Consider the following 26,888-nt stretch of genomic DNA (forward strand, 5'->3'; position numbering starts at 1 on the left):
GCAACTTAATTTCATGCGACCATTTCATTTTAAGCAGTGCAAATAGTAAAAATTGCTTTTGAACGGACTCAACTCGAGCAAGCTTTTCAGCAGTGTATGGGCTCCAAATCTGTGAACCATATTCGATAATCGGTAGTACAAATGTGAAAAATAATTTCTTAACTGTCCACGGGTCCTCGAACTCCCTTCCAAAATGTTTGATCCATACTAATCTTGACTTTGCTTTGGCGGTAATGAATTCAATGTGTGCGTTGAAATTCATGTTCACATCCAAAATGACCCCCAGATCCTTCATCACTTCGACACGGTCAATTTTTTCGTTGTCAATCGTGTATTCAAAGGCTCTCGGAAATTTGTGCCTAAAACGTCGAAGCAATTGACATTTCAATGCTTTTAAGTCAGTAGAACGTCAATGCTGCTAATGACATTGACGTTTTAGACAAAAGCAACATAGGCGATTTCCGAGAGCCTTTATATTTCAGCTGTCCTCGGTGGTATGAAATGAATTTAACAAATCCATGCTGACTTTCATCGATGATATTCTTTATGTGGAAGTTCAGGAGATTAGCAACAATGGCATCTAGCAATTCTGAAATTACACATTGTAGGGAAACATCACGGTAGTTATTTTTCCTGAAGATATGAAATTGATTCCTCCCAAAAAGTTCGAGTCTTTGAAGACACGCCAACGACACAAGTGCAAGTTTTTCTAACAACATTCTAGTGTTAACAAAACTTTTGAGCATTGAATTTTAGAAAGAAAACGCAGAGCTGGCATCTTTCTTTTATGCAACACAACAGAACACCACACAACGGACTCATATTATTTCTCTCTGAAGGCACCGAAGCCAATTGTGATGATCCAGACAAGATTGAGGACGACAAACCTTCGGGAATAAGAACAGTCAAAACCCGCGTTCAAAGATTCAGGACGACAAAAACCGTTGTGAGCGCGCATTCGGCGAGAAGAACTACGAGTTTTTTTTATCAGGATGGCGAACAGGTGATTCGGTCTTGTTTTTTTGGTGTCCTGAAGAAAAATATTTACAGGAAGAAAATGTCGCCAGGATTTCGTGAAATTGTGCGTCAGCAGGACGGTAGCCATCGAATGGCTTGGCCCAACGCAGATCATTTTGGCAACGTTATGAATGACTTGATTAGCACATATGTAACGAACACGAAGAACCATTTGAATACACATGGTAGGAAACGTCTCCGTGAATTTTTACGCAAAAAAATGTTCGAGATCATCAAAAGCGATCCGATCGTGCGGTACGAAGAGAAGGACATATAGAAGTAATGTAATAGGTAATGTCGCTGAGAATAAAAATGGCAATACAGAAGTGTTGAACTGAAGCGCAACATGAAATATGTATGTAAATTTTAGTTTAAATGTGGTTTCCTGTATATTCGTTACATCGCAACGCCGCGCCATTCACAACGTACAAATCTTACGAAGATTTAGATGGCACTGTTGACGTTTTAAAGAAAAATTGCAAAACGACAAATACAATATAAAACTTGTCAATCATATTTATTTCTTAAAAACGCAAAGTGAATCGTCGCTTTAATAAAAAAAAACGTACTATACAAAATATAAATTTTGATTGTGTTTTTTTATGTTTTTTTTTCGGGAAAATGTTAAGAGGTAGCGAAATGTTATCTTCAATAAAGTTATAGAGTGTGTCAAGTTCCAAAACTTTGCTGAATTCACTAACACTTATCATTTTCGCGAAAAACATAAAAAACCATATTCCAAAATACGATTCTACTGGAGCGTCGATTCATGTGACGTTTTTAAGAAACAAATTTCAAGTTGCGCTTTAGTTCAAACACTTCTGTATTTCCATTTTTATTATCAACAACACAACAGTCCTGCGATTTGTTCCTCATGAGAATCAGTGGTGAATTATGTAAATATAGCCATCAAAATTGTGCAGATTTTCAAAAAGTGGTATTAAAACGAATGTAAAATAAGAAAATATGATTTTATAAATGTATTTGTTAAATGAAAGCAATGCTTTCTAACACAATTATTACAATTATATACATATTTCAAAGCTTCAAATATTACATATGTTCGTGATATTTGGGAAAAATCACGCATTTTCTCCGTCTTTCTTTTACTTGTATATAACAGATCCGAGGTTGCATTCACTGTTGTCGTCCTTGTCATCCTTTCAAATAGGCTGGAACGTTTTGTATGTATAGATGCGCTCAACTTTTATGCGCACTTCGATATAATCAATTTTCATGCTTTTCACCACTACAAGTAAACATCAATACTACTACTAAAATTTTCAGCACAGCTTAGTGCGTCAAACTTTCTGCTATCACCAAACGTGAAAAAAATTGAAATAAGACAGAACATCACATCATTTAGACAAATTATTGGTTTTGAGGCCATTTCCATTTCAACCCTCGTTATTAGAGAAAAAAGTTGAATGTTCAGTTTTTTGAAATTTTATTCTGTTATAAAAAACTAGACGAACAATTGAAGAAACAATGAAAACTAGAAACGGTCCAAAGTTATAAACACTAATATTGAAATTAAATTGATTTATGTGTGGTGCAAAATTTGAAGAAACGTATAATAAAGTGCAAAGAAGATATTATCAGAACAATTGTTTGCTTCAAAAACCTCATCCGCTTCATTGTAGATTAATACAATTTCTAGAATTTGATTATTCCTATTCAAAAACCATTTCAAAAGACATTTAACGTAAAAAAATGCAACCTCCACCACGAAAAGTAAGTTGAACCAATATAATAATCAATCCAGCCTAAAGACTATGTTGTCAAATCCATGTTAACCAGCGCAAGTTTGAAAATATTTCAGACACTTACATGGCGACCGAATGTGTTTCATGTTATTTTTAAATTATTCCAATTTCCAAAATGTCCAAGTGGTTGAAATCATAATCGATTTTCTATTCAAATTCACATAAAGAATGAAGTCAACATTGTAACATAAAAATAGACTCGATATTTTGTTTCTAAATGAAAAATATTTCTAGAGACATTTATGGAGAATTGTTTCTTCTTTTACTCAAAAATCAAATTGAAATTTACATTTACTATGTTTGACTTACTGTTTACTCTTCTTTGACTTATAATAGGGAAATTATGGTAAATATTTGAAGGGCTTGCACTCCGAACAGCTTGCCAAACTTCAATTGAAAAATCAACATGAATGTGAATTGCTTGAAGACATTCGGCAGTTCACAATCAAGAGGTCTGCTATTGAGAAATCTTATAGCGAATCATTACTTAAAATATCATCGCTGTACTTGAATAAAAAGATGGTTTGCATTCCGGAAATCAAATTAGATGGTTCTGAAAAATGGTAAGTTGAAAATTAAACAAGTAACAGCCGGTAATCTCCTCTATAACGGATCAATAGTGTCATCCAGAATCGTTCACAGAACGATGTCGAAAATTTGAATAAATTATGGACAACTCGTTTTATATTATGCTGAACTTCAAACTGTATTGCATCAATTAATCAAAATTATGTATATTACTTATTCACACTGTAGGAATATGTGGAGTGTTTGGCAAACTGTTCTGGAAGAAAATGAAAAATTGGCTAAAGCTCGTTTAGCTGCCATTGAGGTTTTTCAACAGCAAATCGCCGATGAAGCAAAAAGCTTACGAGACTATAAAATTCAAATTAGTAAAAAATGCTTAAATCAACTAGGTAATATCCAAAAAGAATTGCAGACCACCGTGCAGAAAATAGACATAACAAAAAAGTCTTATTTCGATGAGGAGCACAGTGCACATGGTGTTCGCGACAAAGCACGAGATATAGAAGAAAAACTCAAGAAGAAAAAAGGCTCATTTTTTCAATCAATCACATCATTACAAAAAAACAGTGCTAGGGTTACATCACGCAAAGAAGAACTGGAAGAGAAATCAACAGGAGCACGGAACGATTATATTTTGAGTTTGGCACATGCAAATGCTCATCAAAATCGTTATTTTACAGTTGATTTGCAAACTACAATGACAACTATGGAAAATTATGTGTTCGAGCGCATCGCTGACTATTTAACATTGATGGGTAGAACTGAACTACTTACTTGCTCTGCAACACAACATTCGTTCACAAAAATTCGTGATCAAGCACATCAACTAACACGGGAGTACAATGTACAGTGCTTGTATTTGCTGTATCCTGTACTTAAGCAACACATCCAATATGATTACGAGCCTTGCGATAATGATCCAGTCACTAAAATAACTGCTGAGCATGACTCAGCCGCAGCAACATTGAGCCGAGAAGCAAAACTATTTGCTTCCAAAATTGTTCGTGAGAATAATTCAATAAGAGAAAATGCCCGAAAACTAGCAGTTTGTCAACAGTTGCGTGATTCAGGTCAGCGATCCGATCCAAACGACCCGAATGGACCCGACCTAGAAACGAAAATTGAGGAATTTCGCGAGAAAATTCGCAAGTCAGAAACTGAAAAAGTCAAATCAGAAGCATGTCTGGAGTGTCTACGAGCTGGTGGTGTTAATGTTGATGAGTGGATAGGTTAGTATTAAATTTGATGAGCCCGAAAGACAAAATGATATTTTATTACGAAATTCATGTTTGCAAAATTTGAAAAAGCAACACATTCCAAAAACTAGGATTTGGTGAAAAGTTCACACAATTTTATAGAAGGCATATATTTTGTTATGAAAGAGCAAAGAGGAGATTTGAGGAGTTTGCATTATAAATGTATTATAAATAGAGGAGGTTTGTCTTTCGCGATTTGCGCGCATCAGATCAGAGATGCGAGAATGGCGAAAATGAAAAAAATCGCGGAAATCTGTGGCACGTAAACATACTTCCTTTTATAAACAATATGTATATAAAAAAAACATACTCTCCTCTTTATCTTATCAATGGAAAAGCGTCGCAAAAATACTTATTTTTGTATTTATAGAAGAAGCCGAAACGTTGGGCGTACAAGAATTACCTCGTTCATCGAGTTCATTATCAATGCGAACAGACGCATCAGGACATGGTGAGCATGCAAGTTTAGACTCTTTCTATGATAGCGATAATACCGAAGCTGAAGCAGCACCCGCTTCTCAAACTGCAACGAAGACAGGTCAAGCTCAAGCTCCAGCCCAAGTCCAAGGAGGTATCCCTTGTTGACAAATGCATACAATTTTGTACATATATAATAATTTGTTTAATATATTTATAGATGATGACGACGATGATAGTTCTATAGCGGAATCAGAGGAAAATTATGGTGTAACAGAACACCAACAAGAAAAACAGCCACATATGGAAGAATTTGCAAATTGGGATGATCCGACTACAGTTGATTGGGGTGCTTCGAATGCTGCTGCATCTGAAGATTCTCCTCAACAAGTTTCAAATGTAAATGCGTCCGTTACGTCAGCTTCAGATCCTCATACTGCGAATGAACAAATATTCAAATGTATAGCTCTTTATTCATACAATGCTCAAAACCCCGATGAATTGACAATAGTCGAAAATGAGCAACTTGAAGTGATTGGAGATGGTGACGGCGATGGCTGGCTACGAGCTAGAAATTATCGTGGAGAAGAGGGTTATGTTCCACATAATTATTTGGATGTTGAACGTGATTTGTCCACAGATACAAATGCAAATCAGGCACTAACTACACAAATTTCCTTCTCATCAGTCGACTATACTATCGAGAGTGAAGAGCCTGATGTACAATCGCCCGATCAGGTTAGCGTTATAGCCGTACCCATGAAATTGGAAAAATCGGACAAAGAATATTGCATCGCTTTATATGATTATGATGCCTCTGCTGAAGATGAATTGACATTTGAAGAAAACCAAATAATAACTATCGTAAATAAATCACCGCACGGTGTCGATGATGGTTGGTGGGAAGGAGAACTTAACGGAAAGTTTGGTAACTTTCCATCTCTAGTTGTTGAAGAATGCGATGAAAATGGAGAACCATTAACTGAGCCTGATATGGAATCACCAGAAGCTGTAACACCACCCGCATTCGACGCACCACCACCTCCACCTCCAGAGTATTACAAGGATCTAGAAGACGCTGTTAATGAGGCTAATTTATTGAATGGTATGATATAACGACTGAAGAAAATGTTTAAATTCTTATAATTGTTCAAATGGCCAATCGAAAACATTTCATCACTGTTCACATTCTCATTTGCTTCTTTGATATATATGAGAATAATACTTTAATCAGGTTCCCTTATTATTTCGTTTTTTATTATTTGTACACCTATATAGAGGAAACGGGGGTCGGAGAGCAATGTGGGTAGTCTCAATCGATATAGCACGTCAAAAACCCTAAGAAACTCCCGCCTTTATGGGGGGGTAAAGCCACTCCTTAGCTGTCAAATTCATGATAAAATTTATGACGCTCAAATCGGCTTTTCAAGTTTTCCCAGTACTTTTCATACAAACACGAATTCGGCCATCAGAGAACAACGGGATAGGTCTCAATCGATAGGTCTCGCCAAAACACATAAGGAAACACTTATTTTAGGTTGAAAAAAGCACTACTAAGTACTTGAAACCGGTTATATAAAATACCACCCCCCTCGCGCATGTATGATTTCGACGTAAAATAATCTATATCTAGGCTTGGTTGTAAAATTGATTCGAAAAATGGATTTATTGAAGAATAAACGTATATGTATATATATTGGGCATACTCTTTATTTGGGACGAAATATACGAGAAAATATGGGAATTTTTTTAAACCATTTCACTATTAAATCCCATTAAAATGATGAAAATCGCTTTTTCACGATGTCCAACGACCATATTGCCAAAAAACATTATTTTTTATATTTTCGAATGAAAATTAAATAATATTTTTATTATTTTATAATTTTTTTTTATTCTTCGTAAATTTCCGAATTTTACTGATTTTTTTCGATGATTTCTCGATTTCCCATAAACTTGGTGCGAGGTCTAGTTATGTTTCGCGTAAAAAGTTTCAAGATTGAATATTTGAACACCACAACTTCAAGATTTATTTTTAATCATGTCCATACATGCATCTTCAAGAAACTATACAAACTATTGACCAAAAATTTATACTCAGGTACAGACTCATATACACCATCAAAACCAGTAGTTAAATTCGAAATGGAACTATCAGAGTCAATGCAAACACAATATGGAAAGCAATTCAAGGACACACCAACACCGGGTAAATAATATTCATTTTTGTTACATATTCATTCATATTTATTTGTTTTATCTTTTGAATCAATAACGTGAAATAAAACGAGACTGCTGTAATGATCTCTCTTCTTCTTTCTAAAGTTATGGTGCTAGAACCAGATTCAGTAAGTTCATTAGACATTTATATTCAAATGCAAAAACGAGTTCGGATCCAAAGCACTACTTTTTCAATTTTTTGTTTATGAAGGACTCAGATCAAGAGGAAAATACGTTTCACTCGAAGAAAGAAGTACAAGTGGATGAACATGATTTGGGGCTAGGATGCGTCCAGATATCAGTAACGGCTGCCACACCGATGGTAAATGAAAGAAATTGGATACCTATGTATTTAGATTATTTCATATTTTCAAATTCAACAGGTCGAAGATGCAGAAAAAAAGTTTCTAGACGAAATTATTAAAGAAGAAGATGAACAGGAGGACATAGATGATGACATTGAACAATTGAAGCGAGATGAATTAGAAAAAGAGGTGGCCGTAGAGATTGGTTTAATATTTATTACTATAACATCCCAAGTGACGTTCAGTACATGCAGCAATGCAAAACGCCCATTTGTCCCATATCTGTTATGTTTCGTTAAACGGTCTTGGTCAATATAGTAGAAAATGCCATATAGTCACGGCCAAAGACAGTAACGTAAATTCAAATGCGTATTTTGACTCATTTTTATGAAAATTATAATAAGATAATTCATTTATATATTTACTAATTCAACACTACACACTACATACTGTATTTGGCTGAATTTATAGTTACAAAAAAAGTACGAGAATTAATTCCGAAAAAATCTGATTTTTCCGTATAATAGATACATAGAGATTTTGGTTCTCGAATACTGAGTAAAAAACATAACCAAACATGGAAATGCTTGTAAAAAGCTATCAGACTTCAAACGGTCCTAGTAGCCCCTTGTAAGGCAAAACAAAAAAGCTAAGCGTTGCAATTCCGATTTCAATGACTGAAAAGTTCATCGTCCAATCCTGTTTCTAGTGTTGCTCTGTGTAATCATCGGTAAATAGGGAAATGAACACCCCATCCATTTCATATTTAATATCACTTATGAATAACAAAGTAGTGAGGGTCCGACGTAACTTCCCTGTGGTACGCCTGATTATGAATTGAAGTAGCTCGATTTCCCATTTACAATGGCGTACCTATATTTGGGGTTCAAAACCCTTTCAAAAATGTAATCGTCATAAAGAAATTTTTTACAATAAACCAAGAAAAACTTTAATTTCAGGATACTTAATATCAAAAGTTCGGCCCGCTTTGCTCGCCACACAAATTCTTTGATTGGGATATGAGCACCATTGTGTGAAATGGTATCAACTGACTAGCTATTGACTGACTAAAAACGATTAAACCGAACGAAATAGGCAGAGCGTTAGTGCTGCTGACGTCAGCTCATAAAACGCTCTGGAAATAGGCGACTGTACTCACTGAGAAATGCTATAGTGAATTGTAGAAGAATTATTGTTAATTTGATAAATGGCCACCATTACATTGACAGGCATAGTATGTATTTACTTTGCTGTGCCATACTACTATGTCACAAAGTAGTATGGGTGGTAATTTCGCGCGGCAAAGTAAATACGATACAAACACATACTATGCTAGTATGTTCGACTTCCATCCATTCATTCGACTTTCTACTCATTTCTTTTCAACAAAATCTGTGATTCCTCTCATCTTTCCACGTTTAACATGAGCATTAATATTAAAACGGTTATGAATTGCATTTTTGTGTGAATAATACGTTAATATTTGCCCAAATTTTCGCCCTCCATTGTTTTACTTGCTGCCCTCTAAGTTAAATATTTGATTTATAACGGAAAATTTTGTATGGAAATTGTCATAATATAATTGTCATAACGGATGTATCGCCGCGAAAAGTAAATTTGGCAAAATATTGCTATACATCTGATCCAACAAATTAACGGTGTATTACATTAACTCGAATCTACCCCGTGTTACATATCGGCCATTCCACACGAAATCAGGGAAGAGTTGTAATGTGAGGTCGCCGAATTGGCTGAAAATTGGCTTGGAGTCTTGTTTTCGATAGAAAAAGAGAAAACCAAAATCTCAGGCCTGTAAGTGGCCCACATTTCTGAGTTCACCCAGTGTAAATTTGGCAAAAAATTGAAAAAATCGAAAAAACGGTTTACGCGAACTGAAAACTAACTAAGAAGTAGTTGACACATTACCAAACCATTGGTACCGTTGGAAAGGGAATTGATGGGGCTACAAAAGCCGCCTAGTAACCTATCCTCTATGGCCCCATTGGAACCTCCAAAAATGGGTTCAAAGTATAAAATGTTAAAAATATCAAAATAGTGGGGTTTTTTTGACATGTTTTTTTGCGTTTTTTTTTGCGCTTATGTCGCGTCGCTTCAGATGGAAAAATAAAATTTCGTGTATACCCCCGCTGAAACGCTGAATTGAGCCAAAAATGGTAAGCAAATTGGCATATTTTCATTTGCTTCGCTGGAAAATAAAAGCCATTCACGATTAAATACAGAATAGGGAATTTTTGAAGCAAAAAAAGTGTTTTTATTGCGAGTTGAAAACATTCTCTGAAGCAGGGTCATTTTTCGACCTTTTAGACCTATCAGACAGGATTGAGATAAGTCTCAATCGACTTTCCGTCAAAAATTACGTGGAAATAGAATCATGACAGCCCATTATAGGTGGGTTTTCTATGCCACAAATGTGATTTTGTAAGCAGATTTAGACCATTCGTTTGTTCATGAAGAAAAGTCAGTTTCGGACAAAATTTATAGGTAAACCGATGTAGAAAAGGTCATTTTTTCATGTATTTTGACGAAAATATAGCAGTTTTTCCATATCAAAATGTCGTAAGAGGCAATTTTCGACCATTTTCCCCACTAAAACGCTGCAAAATGACATATGATTCACCTGCCGAGGCCAGATACACGAACTGAATGTGGGGTATACACGAAATTTTATTTTTCCATCTGAAGCGGCGCGACATAAGCGCAAAAAAACGCAAAAAAACATGTCAAAAAAACCCCACTATTTTGAGATATTTAACATTTTATACTTTGAACCTATTTTTGGAGGTTCCAATGGGGCCATAGAGGATAGGTTACTAGGCGGCTTTTGTAGCCCCATCAATTCCCTTTCCAACGGTACCATAGATTTGGCAATGTGTCAACTACTTCACAGTTAGATTTTAGTTACCGCAAACCCTTTTTTTCGATTTTTTCAATTTTTTGCAAAATTCACGCTGGGTTAACTCAGAAAGGCGGGCCACTTTTAGGCCTGAGATTTTGGTTTTTCTCTTTTTCTATCGGAAACAAGACTCCAAGCCAATTTTCAGCCAATTCGGCGACCTCACATTACAACTCTTCCCTGATTTCGTGTGGAATGGCCGATATATGTAACGCTTTGTGACAAGTAAAGAACCTTGATACTAAAAATCTAACGAGTGATAATATCATTATGCTAAAGCATGTTTATGATTCCTAAGGATGCTTCTATTCAATGATATTGTTGGATCTAAAGTTGATAGAATTATTTTCAAGTGAGTTTTTTCGACATTTTTTTAAATTTTCAAAGAACATCTAAACTGAGTTTGCTGCGAACAACATCTCTTTTACGCTAACAGCAATTCGTACACGAACGGATTGCCGGACCATTTCCCGAAAATACTTTTTCCCAAAAGATTTTTTTCCCGAAACTGAATCCCGAAAATGCCACTTTTCGGGAAGACAATTTCCCGATAAAAAATCCCGCATACTTTTTTTTCCCGAACATCTGATTTTCCAGAAAATGTTATCCCGAAAATCAAATCTCCGAAAAAAAAAATTCCCGAAAGTCAATTTCCGAAATTGAAAAATTTCGCGCACGCGCTCGTTCGGTCCTGTGAAACTCCCTACCTTTGTTGATCGCACCATTTTTACATTTCAGTATCGTATCTTCATACGAAGCATTTTGTTCAGTTTGGAATAACTTGTACATTGTACAGTCTACAGTATGGTGTACTCGCGCGCTCATTCTTGTGAAACTCCTCACCGTTGTTAACCATACCATTTTTCATTTCAAAATAGATAGAAATGATTCCATAAAGAATTTTCGGGATTTTCGGGAAATCAAATTGTTTGATTCGGGATTTTTGAATTCGGGAAATTTGTAATTCGGGAATAAAAAAATTCTGGATAATTTTTTCATACATAAAGTTCGAAAGCTATCTTTTACATAAAAAAAATTGTGTTGGGGGTCCTGGTAGTGAGATATGGGCCAATGTTTGGACGACCTCATGTGGAGGCTATTCGGATAACCCACATTTTATCACATTTTAAGTATAGGAATACTTTCTGAATCAGTATTTCGAGGAATTAGAGTCTTTTTTTATGGTATTTCAACAGTTTAATTGGAACCTAATCATTAAAAGTTTCAAAATTCAGGAATATTGCTAATGTGTTAACTGGATTGAATAAAATGATAGTAAAATGAATGAAATAACAAAAAATGTAAGAAGAAATGGTGAAATGTTGTTAATGCTCATACGTACAAACCATGATAAAACCAAATAAAACAAAATAAACAGAAAATTCATGAAATATTTGAGAAATAAGCCTCAACAAAATGAACCAATATCACGATTACATGATCAATATTACATTAAAAAAAACTTTAATATAAATCTGTGAATAGTGTAAAAAGTTCTGATTCGAATAGTCCCCACAATTTTGATCCGAATAGCCCTCACGCACCATTTCCAAAATGTTGTCCCAGAAAATATCACGCGCCAAACATTTATCCAAACTATTATTATTCATAGATAGTACTCGATCTTAGCTATCAGAATATAATACCATTCGTTGCTTCACCAAAACAACACACAAATCGAAGTTCTGTGATGACGCGGATAAGCTGGCGGAAGGTCTCAAAACAAACTTTTACCATTTCTACTGTTCACAGATTACATAATCATTTAGTTTGCCAAATATGTGGTAAATAACAACACATTTAATGTTGGTTCCATATGTCATGGTGTTGGTACCGTTTTGGGGATAAGTCGAGTGATCAGGATAGCCACCTGATCCAAATTGATCCACTTCCCCCTATAATATATTTGGGCAATAAAATACATCTTCAATAACATGGTTCTGAAACTAATCGATAAGCATTAAATTGATAATTTCATAAAACATTATATAATGTTTCCAAATTTTATCTCTAGGTGGCAGAAGCAGTTGACGAAATTTTGGAAGAGGCTCGGATTGAAACCAGCAAGAGACCAAACCCGAAATCGTTAGAGAAAACTGACTCTAAAGAAGAAACCAAAAATACAATTGCAAATAAGGAAGCTTCAAATTCACCGGCCAACCGAGAAAAACAACAGGTTCCTCGATTCGGTCCCCCCACTGTTCCACCACCTCCACCACCCGTTTCAACATCTATATCATCTATTGATGATCACAATAAATTCGATGCGAACTTCGAAGCAAACTTTGATAATGCATTTGGTGAACCTGATCAGCCAGATCAGCCTGAATTACCGAAACAATTGGGTGGTAGAGCTAGCATACCTGATGAATTGGCACCACATCAGCTGGAGCGCTTACAAAATCTCAAAGAATCGAATGCATAAGTTGTTCGAACTCCGAATGAATTCATCTAGTATCAATGTACAATTTAGCCCCTTGTAAACTTGAAAACGTTGAGGCCATGCACAAAAAGTATATATGACATTTGTGAATTGCGCGATCGTAACCAATTCAATAGCGTTAAAGTATAGAAATAATAATAGTTGGGACAAAAAAAAGCTAGATGGTCTTAGTGGAATGATTGAACATAATATTTTTGTAAAATGAAGTGCTTCATGAATAATAATAATTCAACAACTGTAACTATTTTGTGAGTTATCGTCACTTAATATTTTTCACGTATTAACGTACGTTTACGTACTAATGGAAATTTGCATTAATTCCAATAATAAAGTGCGAAATGAATTTTGAATTGAACTTGCATTGAACACATTCGAAAAGTTGGACAAAAAAACGTCCCATTTCAAATATTCCTTAATATTCGTTTTAATTCGTTTATTCGTTTATTCAGTCAGAGGCATTCATCTCACGCTAATATTATGTTTCATAATTCTTCTCTGATATTCATATGTATCATTAATCATGTACTAAGCTTAAGTTACATAATTATGTAAAAACAGTCAGTTCAAATATGATATTTTGAGAATCCAAATGACAGCAAGGCAATAGAAATATTTTACAATTAAGGCCATTTCGCACATCGAAATATATTCTCAATTGTGCGACTTGGTAGTCAATCGGTAAGAGTAGGTGTGAACTCATACAAATACAAAATGATGGCGAATAATTTGGTTCTCTGGCTTTGTTGTTATGCATGCCGTTTGAATGGCAGCCTGGAGAAGAACATAGGATATGCAGTTAATTTGTAGAAGTTGGCATAATTGTATCAATTTTCGGTTTCGTTGATTGCAATTGATATCATACGAGCACAAAATATTTGGTATATTCGGCGCGAAATTTACTGTTAGTCGTTTGGGTGGTGTTTTGCTACATGCATCGAACACGAATCAACAATGAACAACACTATGTTGTCAACACATAACTGTATTCGACAAAGCAATGAGAAAAAAGCAGAATCAGCATTCCGCTTGGTGTTTATTTGACAACATCACTTCACTGTTGGCATGGGATCAGTTTAAAAAGGGAAAGAGAGAGATTTTGCATCGGTTCAGTTTGTATCAATTGACAGATCATCAGCATTGATTTGAATATGATCTAACGCATCTTACTTTAAAAGAGGCGAATGCGTATTTACAACAGAGTAACGCGTCAAATCAGCGTCCAACAGGACTGAACAGTTTGGTGTGATACAGTGGCTGCAAAATGCATCTTATGCAAAGGTAATATTTCGATTGGCATGTAAAAATGAAACAAAAAATGTTGTTATTATACATTGTTGTTCGTGATTTCAGATCTTTTTGAGCTGTTCAATGGATACACTCCCGATATTTTTACACTGGATCGTGGGTTCCAAATACACTTCGATGGGTTCAATGCATATGTGGTTGAGATGCAGCAGAACGCAGCAGCATTTTAGTTTTAGTTTTGATTTTTCGTTTTTGATAATAATTTATGTAACGTTAAGTTATTCTGCTGGGAGCTGATTTTGTGCCCCTGTCGAAGTACCTACCGTGTCGGCTAGTGGACTATCAAAAATTTTTGAGAGAAGGTGGCTAGAGCTCTAGCGGAGAATCTTTTTGACAGCAATAAAAATCATAACATAAACACTTTCTTCTCCGGTATGCATGGCCAATAAACTATAATCGCCGGCAGTTTCGGTAAATACATATATGTAAAACAAGCACATTCGTTATTTTCATTTGAATCACCAATTGAAAAATTTTCGAAGACCTAGAAAATATTTTAGTTTCCGCATTTATTATATCTCTTCTATGCAATGTCAATTGTTCATGACAAATCTGAACAGAAGTTAGACGAAATAATCTAATACGATGCATTCATTAATACAAATATGTTTATCAAATTTATCTATTCGGATATCTATTATATATGATATATATACAATACAGTGCCATGCAAAAGTTTGAGTACGACTATAAAATGCATTATTTCCATGTCTTTTTGTCTTATTCAACCTGAATTAGGGTTCTAATCTGGAAGCCTATTGAAATTCTGACCGAATGAAATATTTCAAAGACAATATTTGGCCGGCCTATGGCCATTTTCGGCCATTGAAAAATGAGTTTTTTAACAGGCCGTCGGATTGAAAAGTCATATATATATATCAATAGAAAGGTCTTGAAAAGTGGATGTCATTTCTGGTATAAAACCCAAAAATGACATTCACTTTTCAAGACCTTTCCATTGATAGAGACATTTTTCACACTTTCTATTGATATATACCATATTGGTATGACTTTTCAATCCGACGGCATGTTAAAAAAAAACTCATTTTTGTCCGCCATTTTTCAATGGCGGAAAATGGCCATAGGCCGGCCAAATGAATGGTTTGGAGCGAAAATGTAATACAGAAAAGTTGAGCGGAAAAATGTCGAATGAAAAGGGATAGCTATATAGTTCACTATAGTTTACTATACATTATACTATATAGCTATCCCTTTTCCGCTCATTCATCATTTACATTTTTCCGCTCCACTTTTCTGTATTACATTTTCGCTCCAAACCATTCAAATATTGTCTTTAAAATATTTCATTCGGTCAGAATTTCAATAGGCTTTCAGATTAGAACCCTAATTTGGGTAAAAGACAAAAAGACATAGAAATAATGCATTTCATAGTCGTACTCTAACTTTTGCACGGCACTGCAATATATATATTTTTATTTATTTGTTGAGAGATAACACTTTTCTTGTGCATAGTGTATGTTGTGCATAAACAGAATGCTTATGGATGTATCATTATCGTTGATGCTGCAAGTTATTCAGTACAATATATTAAAGTATATTTGGCATGGAGTATGGAATTAGGATTATGTAAAATGAAATATAATTTTTCGTCTAATGCCTTCATAAAAGAAAGAAGGGCCGAATAAATATTATTCATTACATTCATTTACACTCTTTTTACGAGTGTTTTTAGTTTGATTTAAATATTGAATATAGAAATATTGACATGATATTTATCAAGAATTTTCAATGAACATTCCCAAAACCATACAAACTTTCTTTCCAAAAACAAGCTAAAAATCTTGCGAAGTGACATGTGGACTTCAATAAGGTCGGAGGAGTGCACTGATAGAACTACGACGCTACTAAGCGCCCAGATGACATTTCTATAAAGTATTGGGTGTATAACTTTGCTTCCGCCGTTTTCCAACAGATGGCTCCAGCGGTAAGTGCTGGTGAAAAATATCAGCTCTAAAACGTCATACGGTAAGCTTGGGCATCTGTCAACAATTCTGCATCATCACATTTGTAAATTTTTATCTGCATCATAAATTTTATTGTGCTCAAAAATGTCCGAGTTCGTGCTAAAAAAACAGCATTTGCGGGAGCAGTTTTTTTCATACGGGAAAAATGTGAAAAATAGATTATTCTTTTATCGAGTGGACACTGGTAGTGAAGAATGGACGTTTCTCGATAGACACAAGCATATCAAACCACATTTTGATCGTGGTTACTTGTCATTATAGGTGGCGCCACAATCACTCCCTCGAAAAAGGGTGATTTTCCATAATTGCGGGGGTGAGGCAGATATGGTGCATTGGAATGTGGTAGAAACTTATCACAATGTTAGCTTTTATCGTTCCCAACAGAAACTAATCGGTATATACCAATTTCTGACAGCAAAATCGAAAAATTGACTTATCGCCGCAAAAAAGCGAATTTTTGAGGAAATTGTTTTAATGACTTTTTGGCTATCAAGTCCAAAATTTCTAAGAAGCTATTAATTTTGAAAATCCTTTATGCCCCCGCTTTAATCTCCAGACATTGCGCTTTCTCACTACCACTGGTTTCAGTCAATTCAATATCACCTAAGTAGAGGACGGTTCACTTGTTTTCAAAAAAGTCAAAAATTGGCTTGATTCCTTTTTGGCCGCCAAGCCGACACAGTTTTTTTTGGGACGGAATCCATAAATTGCCTGAATTGTGGGGAAAAGTCATAGCTTTCGATGGACAGTACTTTGAATAAATTATATTGTACAAATTTTTCACAATAAAGCCTCAAAAATTGAAAAAAAAACGGCGGAAGCAAAGTTATACACCCAATACAATAAACGTAGTCGTCTGTGAACGCTGTGTATGCAAATCGTAATATAACTATTGTATTCTTACAAAATGTTAATTTGTGTTTTTTTTTACTAGTGGATTGTAAAATACATTAAAATTTGATATATTACTTTTCCGCAAACTTTGTTTGTTAAGGAAAAGTATTGGTTTTACTAGCCAAAATTTCATGACCACAAAGAGAATATGACATTGATATAACATCTAACTCCAACTAGAACTCTTTCCAGTAGTTGTGTTTTGGTGAGTAATATTACCTAGACTGAATATAGCGGTTTCAACTACTTTCGGGCGAAATTATCTCAAAACTGCAATGAGTTATTTGTTATGCGAACGCTCAAACGGCTATTGTTGATGTACGGACTAATTCAGTAATCCACAGACATGCAATGGCTACTGGATGACAAATCTACAACACACTCGAGTGCGTGTATTTGCGTGCACATTAACAGTAGCCGTTTGAGCGTTCGCATAGCAAATAACTCATTGCAGTTTACTTTTGAGATAATTTCGCCCAAAAGTAGTTGAAACCGCTATATTAAGTCTAGGTAATATTACTCACTAAAACACAACTACTGGAAAGAGTTCTAGATGGAGTTAAATCTTCACACCGGAACAACTAAAGTTGAAGGAATACTCAAGAAATCAATCGGCTGATATGCCATTAAATAGCTTGTGTCGCCACCTTTCCAAAACAGTATAGTATAGGTGTCGCTCCCCCTCGGATCCCCCCTAAATCGGCGTATGTATAGGGAGGATATGAAAATCTCATGTGGCTACCGAAGGTCATTGCTCCGTACCTATAGGTGGTAGGGCATTAGTCACTAGGGCAAAAATATAGTACTCGTGAATACCTTTCTAGCCATGTATATGGTGACCCTCCCGGGTCCCCCCTTCATGAAAATATAGGTATTGCAAAAATTAATGAGAAAATGGAACTTTTCTTTTACTGTGCTTTGAGGAATATGAATATTGTATCGATTTTTTGTATTCTGAGGATAGCTTGGGTTCAGTAAATCAGAGCTTAAAATAAGAGTGAATCAAGTCCAAAATGGTGAACTAAGATTTGAAAATGTGAGTCAAAAAATTCCAAACGGTGAATTAAGAATTCACCAATAAAATATGAACTTAACTCGATTTACCGTCTATTTTTAAAAAATTTCGCGGTAAGCGCGACGTTCAAACGGTGAATTTATTTGATGTGATGAATATTGCGGTTTCAATCGGTTTATTCGAATTTAGCCGCTGTATTGTTTGTATTATACTTATTTCCATTAATATCTGTGATGTCAAACTCATTTGACATATTTTGGGACGCACTCCTGAGAATATAGAGATGGTTTGAATATTGAAAATCACAGATTTTGCCAGGTTAGAAAAAATACTAAGCAATGTTTTTGCTTTCAAAAATCAGTAGTAGGAAAATGGGGATTCTGGGCCAACTCTTGCGTCGACCACATGGTTCTTGCATCATCCATGCGGTAGCAATGCGAACGCGTGCGTCATCCTAAGAGCGAAGCCCATACACTCACATATTCCCTCGTTCGTTTGATTGTATACTACACCTCTCTCTCTCTCTTTCTCTCTCCCACTCACTCATTTGATTACTCGAACATTCATACTTTCACTCACTGGTCATTGGAACGTACGAAAGAAGACAAACGCATTCCTAATTACATTGCATTACACACACATATATATTGGGTCTGGGAATTAGTTTTGTCGATTTTTTTAAATTTTCAAGCATTTATTTGAATACCAAAATGAAATTACATTTCAATCAAAATATTGTCCATCGGAAGCGATGACCTTCTGCCACAATGTGGGCAATTGACGGATGCCTGCCTTAAAAAATTCCTCATCTTTTGAGGCTATAAATGCATCGAGCCAATTTTGGATTTCTTCAACTGAAGAGAACCGCTCTCCGTCCATATGGTTTTGCATCGATCGAAACAAATGGTAGTCGGAAGGAGCCAGGTCTGGGCTATACGGGGCGTGAGCCAAAACTTCCCATCCGCTATTTTCCAAGTAGTTTTTGACCGATTTCTCAATGTGTGGCCGAGCATTGTCATGTAGGAAAATCAATGTCTCTTTTCTGGTCTCCCATTTCGTGCGTTTTTCTTTGATTGCTTGTTTCAAACGTATCAATTGTTGTCGGTAGAAAGGCCCATCGATGGTTTGACCACTTCTCAGCAGCTCATAATACACCACTCCCTCCTCATCCCACCAAATAGACAGCATTACCTTGTCGCCGTGAATTTCTTGTTTTGGCTGTGATGTTGCTGGTTGGCCGGGCTTAACATACGATGCTTTGCGCTTGGGGTTATCGTAATGAATCTATTTTTCGTCACCAGTGACAATTCGATACAGAAAACCTCTTTTTTTGTGCCTTGCGAGCAGCATTTCGCAAGTCACTAAACGCCTTTCAGCTTGCGCTGGCGTCAATTCATGTGGTACCCAATTTGACAACTTGCGAATGAAACCAAGGGCCCTTAAACGATATCCAACAGTGCTTCGGTCAACATTCAATGCTCTGGCAAGCCCATCTTGAGTTTGACTCGAATCTTCATCGAGCAATGCCTCCAATTCCGCATCTTCAAACTTTTTTGGCTGGCCGGGACGTTCCTTGTCTTCCGTGCTAAAATCACCACTTTTGAACCGTGAAAACCACCGTTCACATGTACGTTCCGATGGAGCATGCTCACCATAGGCTTCCACCAACATTCGATGCGCTTCAGCCGCAGTTTTCTTCAAATGAAAGCAAAAAATTAATGCTTGCGGGAAATGTTGCTTTTTCGGTACAAAATTTGACAAAAAAAAATGTTTATCCAAACTTCGATGAAATGATAGATGATGATTTTTGTAGTTTGACACTAGACCACTCATGTGAAAAAGAAAAAAGTATTGCCCGATACAACCATGCAAAGTTACGCCATCTTTTGAGGGGAAGAGTAGAAAAAATTATCATCAGTCAAGCACAATGCAAACTACCCGGCTTAATGCCCCTATCGTTTAGACGAAAGTACAAATCTATTTTGTTACTGAAGAAAATCACGTCTTTACTTGTCGAACGAACGAATATTTCTGATTGAATGAATGAAATGGAATGAGTTTTGATAACAATGGAAACATGGGCACACACACACACTGCTTACTATATTTGTTGGCAGCAACGGAAGCATGTATCAACGAACAAGAGAACTCAACTGAAATGAAAAAAAAATAAAATGAAGCTTTTTCATTTCAAAATGTAAACAATCTGTTTTTAAGTGTGCACCGGTGAATTTTTTTTCCAAATGTACTAAAAAAAAAAAATTGTCTTCCTGTATGAAATGAAATGAAATGATGAAAAGAAAACAACATTTCTCTCACTATCTCTCTATCTCTATGCCTCTTAGGTGAATGATCATGATTTTTTTTTCATTTTTTCTCTTTCCGCGTATTGATAATTTTATTAAATTTACACAACATATAACCAAAACGTTCTGTATGTGTATATCAACGGAATGAAATAGCGTTTCTATGCGTTAGCTTGATGTACTTACGACCAATTTCAAGCAAAACCGATTCACTCGCAACTTAACTGGCAACATTAATAGCGGTAGAAACTGTTTGAATGAATTAATTTTGATTTTAAATTCCTTTGATATTTTTCGTGATTCATTCCATATTTTTGAATTAAACATTTTTTTTCCGTATTTGGCAAATATTTTTAACGTCAACATCTTTTAAATCAACACATGAACTTTTTTTTTTCAATTCAAAATGAATTTATACTTAGTGTATACTTAAAATACTTTCGATGGCAACATCGAACGTACTCTAAAAATGCACAATTTGACAGACTGTCATATTTACATGATTATTGCTTATTCATTGGAACAACAGCTAAACGTTCAACAATAATTTTTGAGCAAGTTGATTTTTTTTCTTTTCCAAATTTGTTTTTGAAAAATGCGAGTCGTTATTCATCTTCAAGATAATGATGGAAAGAAGCACGATAGAACGGCAATTACGCTCAATGACCAGGTTTGTCTCTTTTTAATTTTAATGTATAAATTTATTTCAAAAGTTCCATTTTAGGCGACCATCGAAGCATTGCAAAAAGAATTGGAACGTATCTTTCAGATCGAGCCTAAATTTCAACGCATTTTATTCGGTGAGATGGAAATTCACGAACTTTTTGGACCGTTGTCTCAGATTGGTACTGAGGACGAGTACAAACTCGTACTTGTAAGTGTTTCAATTCCTTTTTGTAACACATTTTCGAAAATTAATATTGTCAAGCATATTTACTAATGAATTTGATTATTTTTTCTAGAAACATTCTCAACTAAAAATGTGGGATGCTTTCAAACTAATGATCAACGATATTGAGGAGAACAAAAGAAAGGAACATAGCGTTAAGAAGAACGTGAAAAGTTGTATTCAATATTTGGAAGCACTCGTAAAAGAAAAATTCTTTCATGCTTACCCGGAATTCGTATCTATAATGATAAAGTTCAACAACAAATACGCTCATTATGTAGACGCGGAACACGAATACATCAAAATGGCCGCAAAATTTTATTTTTCCATTCGTTTCGGAAACAGTTGTGAGAATCCAGACGTGGAAATAGCATTTAAGCCAAAAGAAAAGAGCGGTGCTCAAGTAAGTCCAATTAAATATTAGCAAATAGGTGTATTTTTAGCTCTGATTCTTTATTGATTTTTTTAATAAAACGTTTTTAGGGCGGCCTGATTTGTGAAGTGAGTAAAAGCGGAGCTCAGCCTACAATATATCATATTAAGACACATTTGGGAATTTCAACTCTTACATCTCATCATGTTGGGGTCGATCTTCGAGAATTGTTTGTATACAAGCTTCTAGAACTGATAAAAGTTGCCCAAAAGTGCACTTTCTACGGAACATCCATGTATCTCGATTCGGAATTTACATTGCCACGGAAGATGGTAACTTTTGAAATTGTTGACATTTTTTTTCCTCGATTTTTAATTCTCTGTTAAATAATTAAAATTAAGGGTAATTCACCAAATTCGGTCCCTCAACTATCGTTACACTTAATTTGAACCCAAGTCTTTATTTATTAGTAAAATAAAGTTCATTTTTGCACTTAGTGCAAGTTGTAAATTTACCCTTACTTTACGCAAATAAAAGTCGTCTGTATATTTACATTCTAGTTGCCGGATTTACCCGAAAAAGTGAAGCAAAGATGGTCGACGAACAAAAGTCGCAACTCGATTTACTCCGTCATATTCTTTTCCTAGTGGATCTTCATTCTGCAAATTATGGCATCGATGGTGAAGGAAATCTGTGTATTGTCGACTTTCAGGTATTTTTGAACTCATTTTTACTTACTGTTATTATTTCTAATATAATAAAAGAAAATCTCATCCATTTCTAAAAAAGATTCTCCCTAATAAAAATAGTTCCACTTAAAATCACTAATTTATTAATTTTTTATATAGATTGGCAACCATCGAAGTAGTGCTGACGGGCGAAGTTTTTTGGCACGCCACAAGACTCTTGCAAAGAAGTACATTGAGTCGTGGAATCTAAAAAGTAACTTGGACACCGCTGATCATGCTATTGTTGAACAAAAGAAACTCTTGGAAGCTAAACATATTGATAGAAACTCGAGCAAACATTCTAAAGAATATTTGGATATAATAAAAAAAATTGTGGTTAATGCGGCTCAATGATGATATTAAATCTCAATGTCAATACTTTGCACTTAGATTTTTTTGCTGTTGTCGATGGTGTGTGTTCCACAGTCATTATCAAAATAAGAAAAATATGAGCGACATAAAGAAGAAAGAATGAAATCATTCCATTTATTTTTGAAATTTGTGCTGCATATTGACAATTAAATGTATTGATTTTCTCATTATTCAATTTAAAATATTGAATCAATTTTGAATGAATAAAAAATTATTTGAAGAAAAAAAATACACAAATTTTTAAATTTTAAACATGAGAGAGATAGAGAGAGAGAGAGAGAGAGAGAGTAGATAGAGAGAGAGAGAGGGAGAGAGAGGAGTGGAAGGTGGCAATGACAGGTGATACATGAAAGTAACACTATCTAACCGGTAAAAACTGTACATGTATTTGTGTTTGGGAATGGAATAATCGATTTTTATTTTCAAAACGCTATTTAAACAAATTCATTGAATGATTGAAGCATTGGAAATAAAGTGATGGAAATAACAATTGACTCGTGAAACAATTTGTTTCAACGATTGGCGAAAAGAAATATTTAATGATCATTCAAACTCTAACTATGTCTCTAGACTTTAAAATGAAAAAGCGTTGCGCATAATATATAAGAATGTTTTAAATATTATAATACAAAAACAAACTCACTATTTTTTATTGTTGAAAAAAAAAAACCAAATGATTTCAAATTGTTTAGTAAACAATCAAATAGATTTATACCGAAAAAAAATCAAGCGCCGATAATTGGCAAAAGGTGAAAATTATGGGAATGAAGTAGGTGAAAATTACGGAAAAAAATCTAAAATTTATTCTATAAATTCTATTACAATTATTCTGGTGATAGAAAATGGTAAAAACAATAAAAAATTATGTATCAAATGAAATGAATGAATTTCAAGTGAAAAATTGCTGTTTTGTTACAAAACTTATGCATTTAGACTGCAAAAACGATCATTCCGACAGTTAATGATGTACTCATATTTTGAGGCAATGAAGATTACGTGTGTACAACAAATTATTTGGAGGGAAATTTCATTTTTCTACTTCAATCAAGATAAAAATTCATGAATGAAACCTGGAAAATTTGTGTGAATCGTATTTGACTGTGAATTTGGATTGTTGAAAATGAATAAGTCGGCATAATATTGAAAGAAGCTTTTGAAGAATTATTTTGAGCATTTGGACCACACTAGTTCAATGCATGACATTTGGTGTGAGGTAACTATTTGATGCCCAAATTAATTTCGATATCTTTTATGCATTATTTTTTTCTTGGTATTCTTTTCTTTTCTTGGCATGTGATAAACGTAATTTAAAAATTATTATATTGAAAATTAATTCATTTAAGGTTTCATACCCAAAAATTAGTAGCGTTTGAGAATGAATGTTGTGAAAATGGTCGATTTATATTAAATTTTATATAATTTAAATTTATCCGAATTTTGAGGGCATTAAATGGATTAAATAGTGTTTACCAGAGCTGCAAAACAACAACAACAAGATTACTGCATACTTTTTTTTCATACCGTTCAAAAACTATTAATGACTCGATCAATGTTGCTGAAAATTTGCATATATATGGTAATAAATCTAAATTTTTTGTAAAAGGAGTAATTACAAAAATCCTATAATTTTAAAAGGGGAAAATTTGAAGAAATGTAAAATTTAATGCAAGTAATGATTATAATCATTACTTTTTTCAATTACTTTCGGTATTTTCATTATAAAACCAAAAAAATTAAATATTTTTTTGTAAATATCTAATTTATTGAAACTATAAGTTAAATAGCATATTTTTGTGAAGTTTCAGTAATATTGCGTGAGTTTTAGGTAATTTTTTTGATTTATGAAAAAAAGGAACAATAATGGTCGTTTCAGCTCTGGTGTTTACTTACGACTGGGAAATAGGATCTCATTTACTCTCCAAATAATAAAGATAATTTTTTATGGCATTTGTCAAGGAATCTTTGGCGTATTAAATTATATCATTCGAAGCCGAAATATATCCGTAGGGAGGATTAAGGTTTAAACTTTAAACCAAGGCTTACCGACTAAACTAACTTACTCGAAAGTACTTTCATGATACTATGCATGTACTGAAAGCCACCGAAGTGAATTTGTTATATAAATAAATTACTTCACTGTTTGCTATATGTCAACGCATAACTGTTTGTCGGTTGTTAGATAGATGGATGGACGGACGGAAGAATGAATATAAAAGAAGAGAAAAGAATGTATATGATTTCATGCAAATAGTTCGATTTGAGGTTTAATTTCATGCAAATAGTTCAATTTCATGCAAATAGTTCGATTTTAGGTTCAATTTAATGAAAATAGCTCGATTTTAGGTTCGATTTCATGCAAATACAGGGTGTTTTTTTTGTGGTACCCGAAGTTTTTTTCAAAAAAAAAAACGAATAAAAAGCCGAAAGTTCTTTGTTTTTGGTTTATTTTCGATAAATTTGGTCTTTTAAAATTTGTCTGATCAATTTTTGAAAATAATATCTGGTAAGTGGCCACCGCCAGCAGCTACACACATATCGGCCCGTTTTTCCTTCATCACTTTTTGAAGCATTTTGGGCGTAATTTGAGCGATTTCCTGGCGTATGTTGGCTTTAAGTTGTGCGAGAGTATCAGGTTTATTGGCATAAACCTTTCCTTTCAAGTACCCCCACAGGAAAAAGTCAGGCGCGGTCAAATCTGGTGATCTAGGCGGCCAGCCGAAATCACCACCTTTTGAAATTAATCGATTTGGAAACATTGGCCGCAATAAATTCATGTCTTCCTGTTTTTATTGTTGTGCTAACTGCATTTTGTATGGAAAAAATGCAAATCGATTTTCAAAATCTTCCACATAGTGGTTGAAGAGACGCCAAACTGCTGAGCACGACGACGATGTGATGTTCCTGGGTTTTCTTCAACATCGGCTCTTACACCTTCAATAACATCACCACTTCGACGTGTACGTGCTTTAATCTTAGGCTTGGATGTTGCCACAGAACCACTTTCATTAAATTTGTTCACTAGACGTCGAATTGTCTTCGGTGCTGGCACTTTTCGACCACGATATTTTGCTCTATACGCACGTTGCGTTAGAATAACTGAGGACTTGGTTGTCAAGATATACGTATTTAACATCGGGTACCACAAAAAAAACACCATGTAGTTCGATTTTAGGTTCAATTTCGTGAAAATGGTTCTATTTGACGTTCGATTATATTTAAATAACAAACATCTAGTGATACAAGTTAGTTCAAGTTGAACATTCAAGCAGTAAAGTTATCTTTATAGCTACATCATGCGTTTGAATACAGTGCAAAAGGCTGAAATTTTAATTAAATTGAATGACGGAGTGAATGGTAATCGTCTGGCAAAAGAATATGGTGTTGCTAAATCAACAATTTCATTATTAAAAAAGCGTAAATATGATGAAATGATGAACCCCAGCAAAAGAAGTGGAACTTTTAATCAACCATCGAGTGCCAGCGAGAGCAATAATGAATCAAATCAATCAAAAAATGCATCTAATGAGGATGAGATCGATGATGAAGTCAATGATAATGTTGATGGTGATGAAAGAGTTGAGAAAAAATCACATGCATTGCCAATGTTCCGTCAACTCAAACTCTATAAACCATCAACTGAAATGGATGGGAATGAACATGATGACGATGATGTTGCTGACGAGTATGAAGATGATGAGGAGGAGGAAGACGCGAGCGAAGGAGATGAAGAAGATTTCAATGAAATATGCAGAAAATTACGTCGACTCAATCATTGAGTGAAATGTTAAAATTAATTTCTAAATTACGGAGCGGCGGTTACATTCAGGATTCGCTATAAGAATAAAATAAATACTGAAAATTGTAAAAATTATAAAAACAGATAAATAAAACAAACACGATAATTTTTTGACAAAAAAAACAAATATTTTTATTTCATATTTATGTGTGTATCTATTATTATAAGAATGAATGTTTGTATGTATGTTCGGGGTAATCTTCTAAACCGCTCAACCGATCCGAAAGTGCCGGGTACCATTGGAAAGGTCTTGAGCCCGCGGGTGACATAGGCACCATCATGGTCCATCTCGGTCCATCATGGTCATTTTAACACCGACTTAACACTATTTTCACATATGAATAGTCAATATGGGTGTC

General features: G+C 34.7%; 3 protein-coding genes across 3 annotated transcripts; all 3 read left to right on the forward strand.

Annotated features, from left to right (window-relative positions):
* The first annotated feature begins 378 nt into the window (after nucleotides 1–378).
* Nucleotides 379–15,903, forward strand: LOC129573639 (protein nervous wreck). Its single transcript, XM_055454447.1, has 12 exons — nucleotides 379–1,954; nucleotides 2,141–2,751; nucleotides 3,120–3,346; nucleotides 3,540–4,540; nucleotides 4,938–5,138; nucleotides 5,205–6,089; nucleotides 7,086–7,193; nucleotides 7,310–7,332; nucleotides 7,416–7,526; nucleotides 7,588–7,698; nucleotides 12,438–14,144; nucleotides 14,217–15,903. Exons 2-11 carry the CDS (start codon nucleotides 2,731–2,733, stop codon nucleotides 12,846–12,848), a joined length of 3,099 nt encoding a protein of 1,032 aa, XP_055310422.1. The 5' UTR covers nucleotides 379–1,954; nucleotides 2,141–2,730; the 3' UTR covers nucleotides 12,849–14,144; nucleotides 14,217–15,903.
* A 4,481-nt stretch (nucleotides 15,904–20,384) lies between these two features.
* LOC129573646 (uncharacterized) lies at nucleotides 20,385–22,731 on the forward strand. Its single transcript, XM_055454456.1, has 6 exons — nucleotides 20,385–21,041; nucleotides 21,096–21,245; nucleotides 21,334–21,663; nucleotides 21,744–21,965; nucleotides 22,194–22,345; nucleotides 22,482–22,731. Exons 1-5 carry the CDS (start codon nucleotides 20,967–20,969, stop codon nucleotides 22,278–22,280), a joined length of 864 nt encoding a protein of 287 aa, XP_055310431.1. The 5' UTR covers nucleotides 20,385–20,966; the 3' UTR covers nucleotides 22,281–22,345; nucleotides 22,482–22,731.
* Nucleotides 22,732–26,026: 3,295 nt separating this feature from the next.
* On the forward strand, nucleotides 26,027–26,509 carry LOC129573763 (nucleolar transcription factor 1-like). The gene has a single exon (XM_055454715.1). It carries the CDS (start codon nucleotides 26,027–26,029, stop codon nucleotides 26,507–26,509), a length of 483 nt encoding a protein of 160 aa, XP_055310690.1.
* Nucleotides 26,510–26,888: the final 379 nt, after the last annotated feature.

The sequence above is a fragment of the Sitodiplosis mosellana genome, unplaced genomic scaffold, assembly GCF_009176505.1.
Source record: "Sitodiplosis mosellana isolate CC-2019 unplaced genomic scaffold, AAFC_SMos_1.0 Smas_scaffold_6102, whole genome shotgun sequence".
In the NCBI taxonomy this organism is placed as follows: Eukaryota; Metazoa; Arthropoda; class Insecta; order Diptera; family Cecidomyiidae; genus Sitodiplosis; species Sitodiplosis mosellana.

Bases quoted from the DNA above. Each gene is read 5' to 3' on its own strand.
- LOC129573639 (XM_055454447.1), top strand. From the start codon at position 2,731: ATGCAACCTCCACCACGAAAA. The intron at 3,347-3,539 runs GTAAGTTGAAAA...TTCACACTGTAG, and splicing joins TTAGATGGTTCTGAAAAATG to GAATATGTGGAGTGTTTGGC. The intron at 7,699-12,437 runs GTGGCCGTAGAG...TTTTATCTCTAG, and splicing joins GAGATGAATTAGAAAAAGAG to GTGGCAGAAGCAGTTGACGA.
- LOC129573646 (XM_055454456.1), top strand. From the start codon at position 20,967: ATGCGAGTCGTTATTCATCTTCAAGATAATGATGGAAAGAAGCACGAT. The intron at 21,042-21,095 runs GTTTGTCTCTTT...GTTCCATTTTAG, and splicing joins CAATTACGCTCAATGACCAG to GCGACCATCGAAGCATTGCA. The intron at 21,664-21,743 runs GTAAGTCCAATT...AAACGTTTTTAG, and splicing joins AAGAAAAGAGCGGTGCTCAA to GGCGGCCTGATTTGTGAAGT.
- LOC129573763 (XM_055454715.1), top strand. From the start codon at position 26,027: ATGCGTTTGAATACAGTGCAAAAGGCTGAAATTTTAATTAAATTGAAT.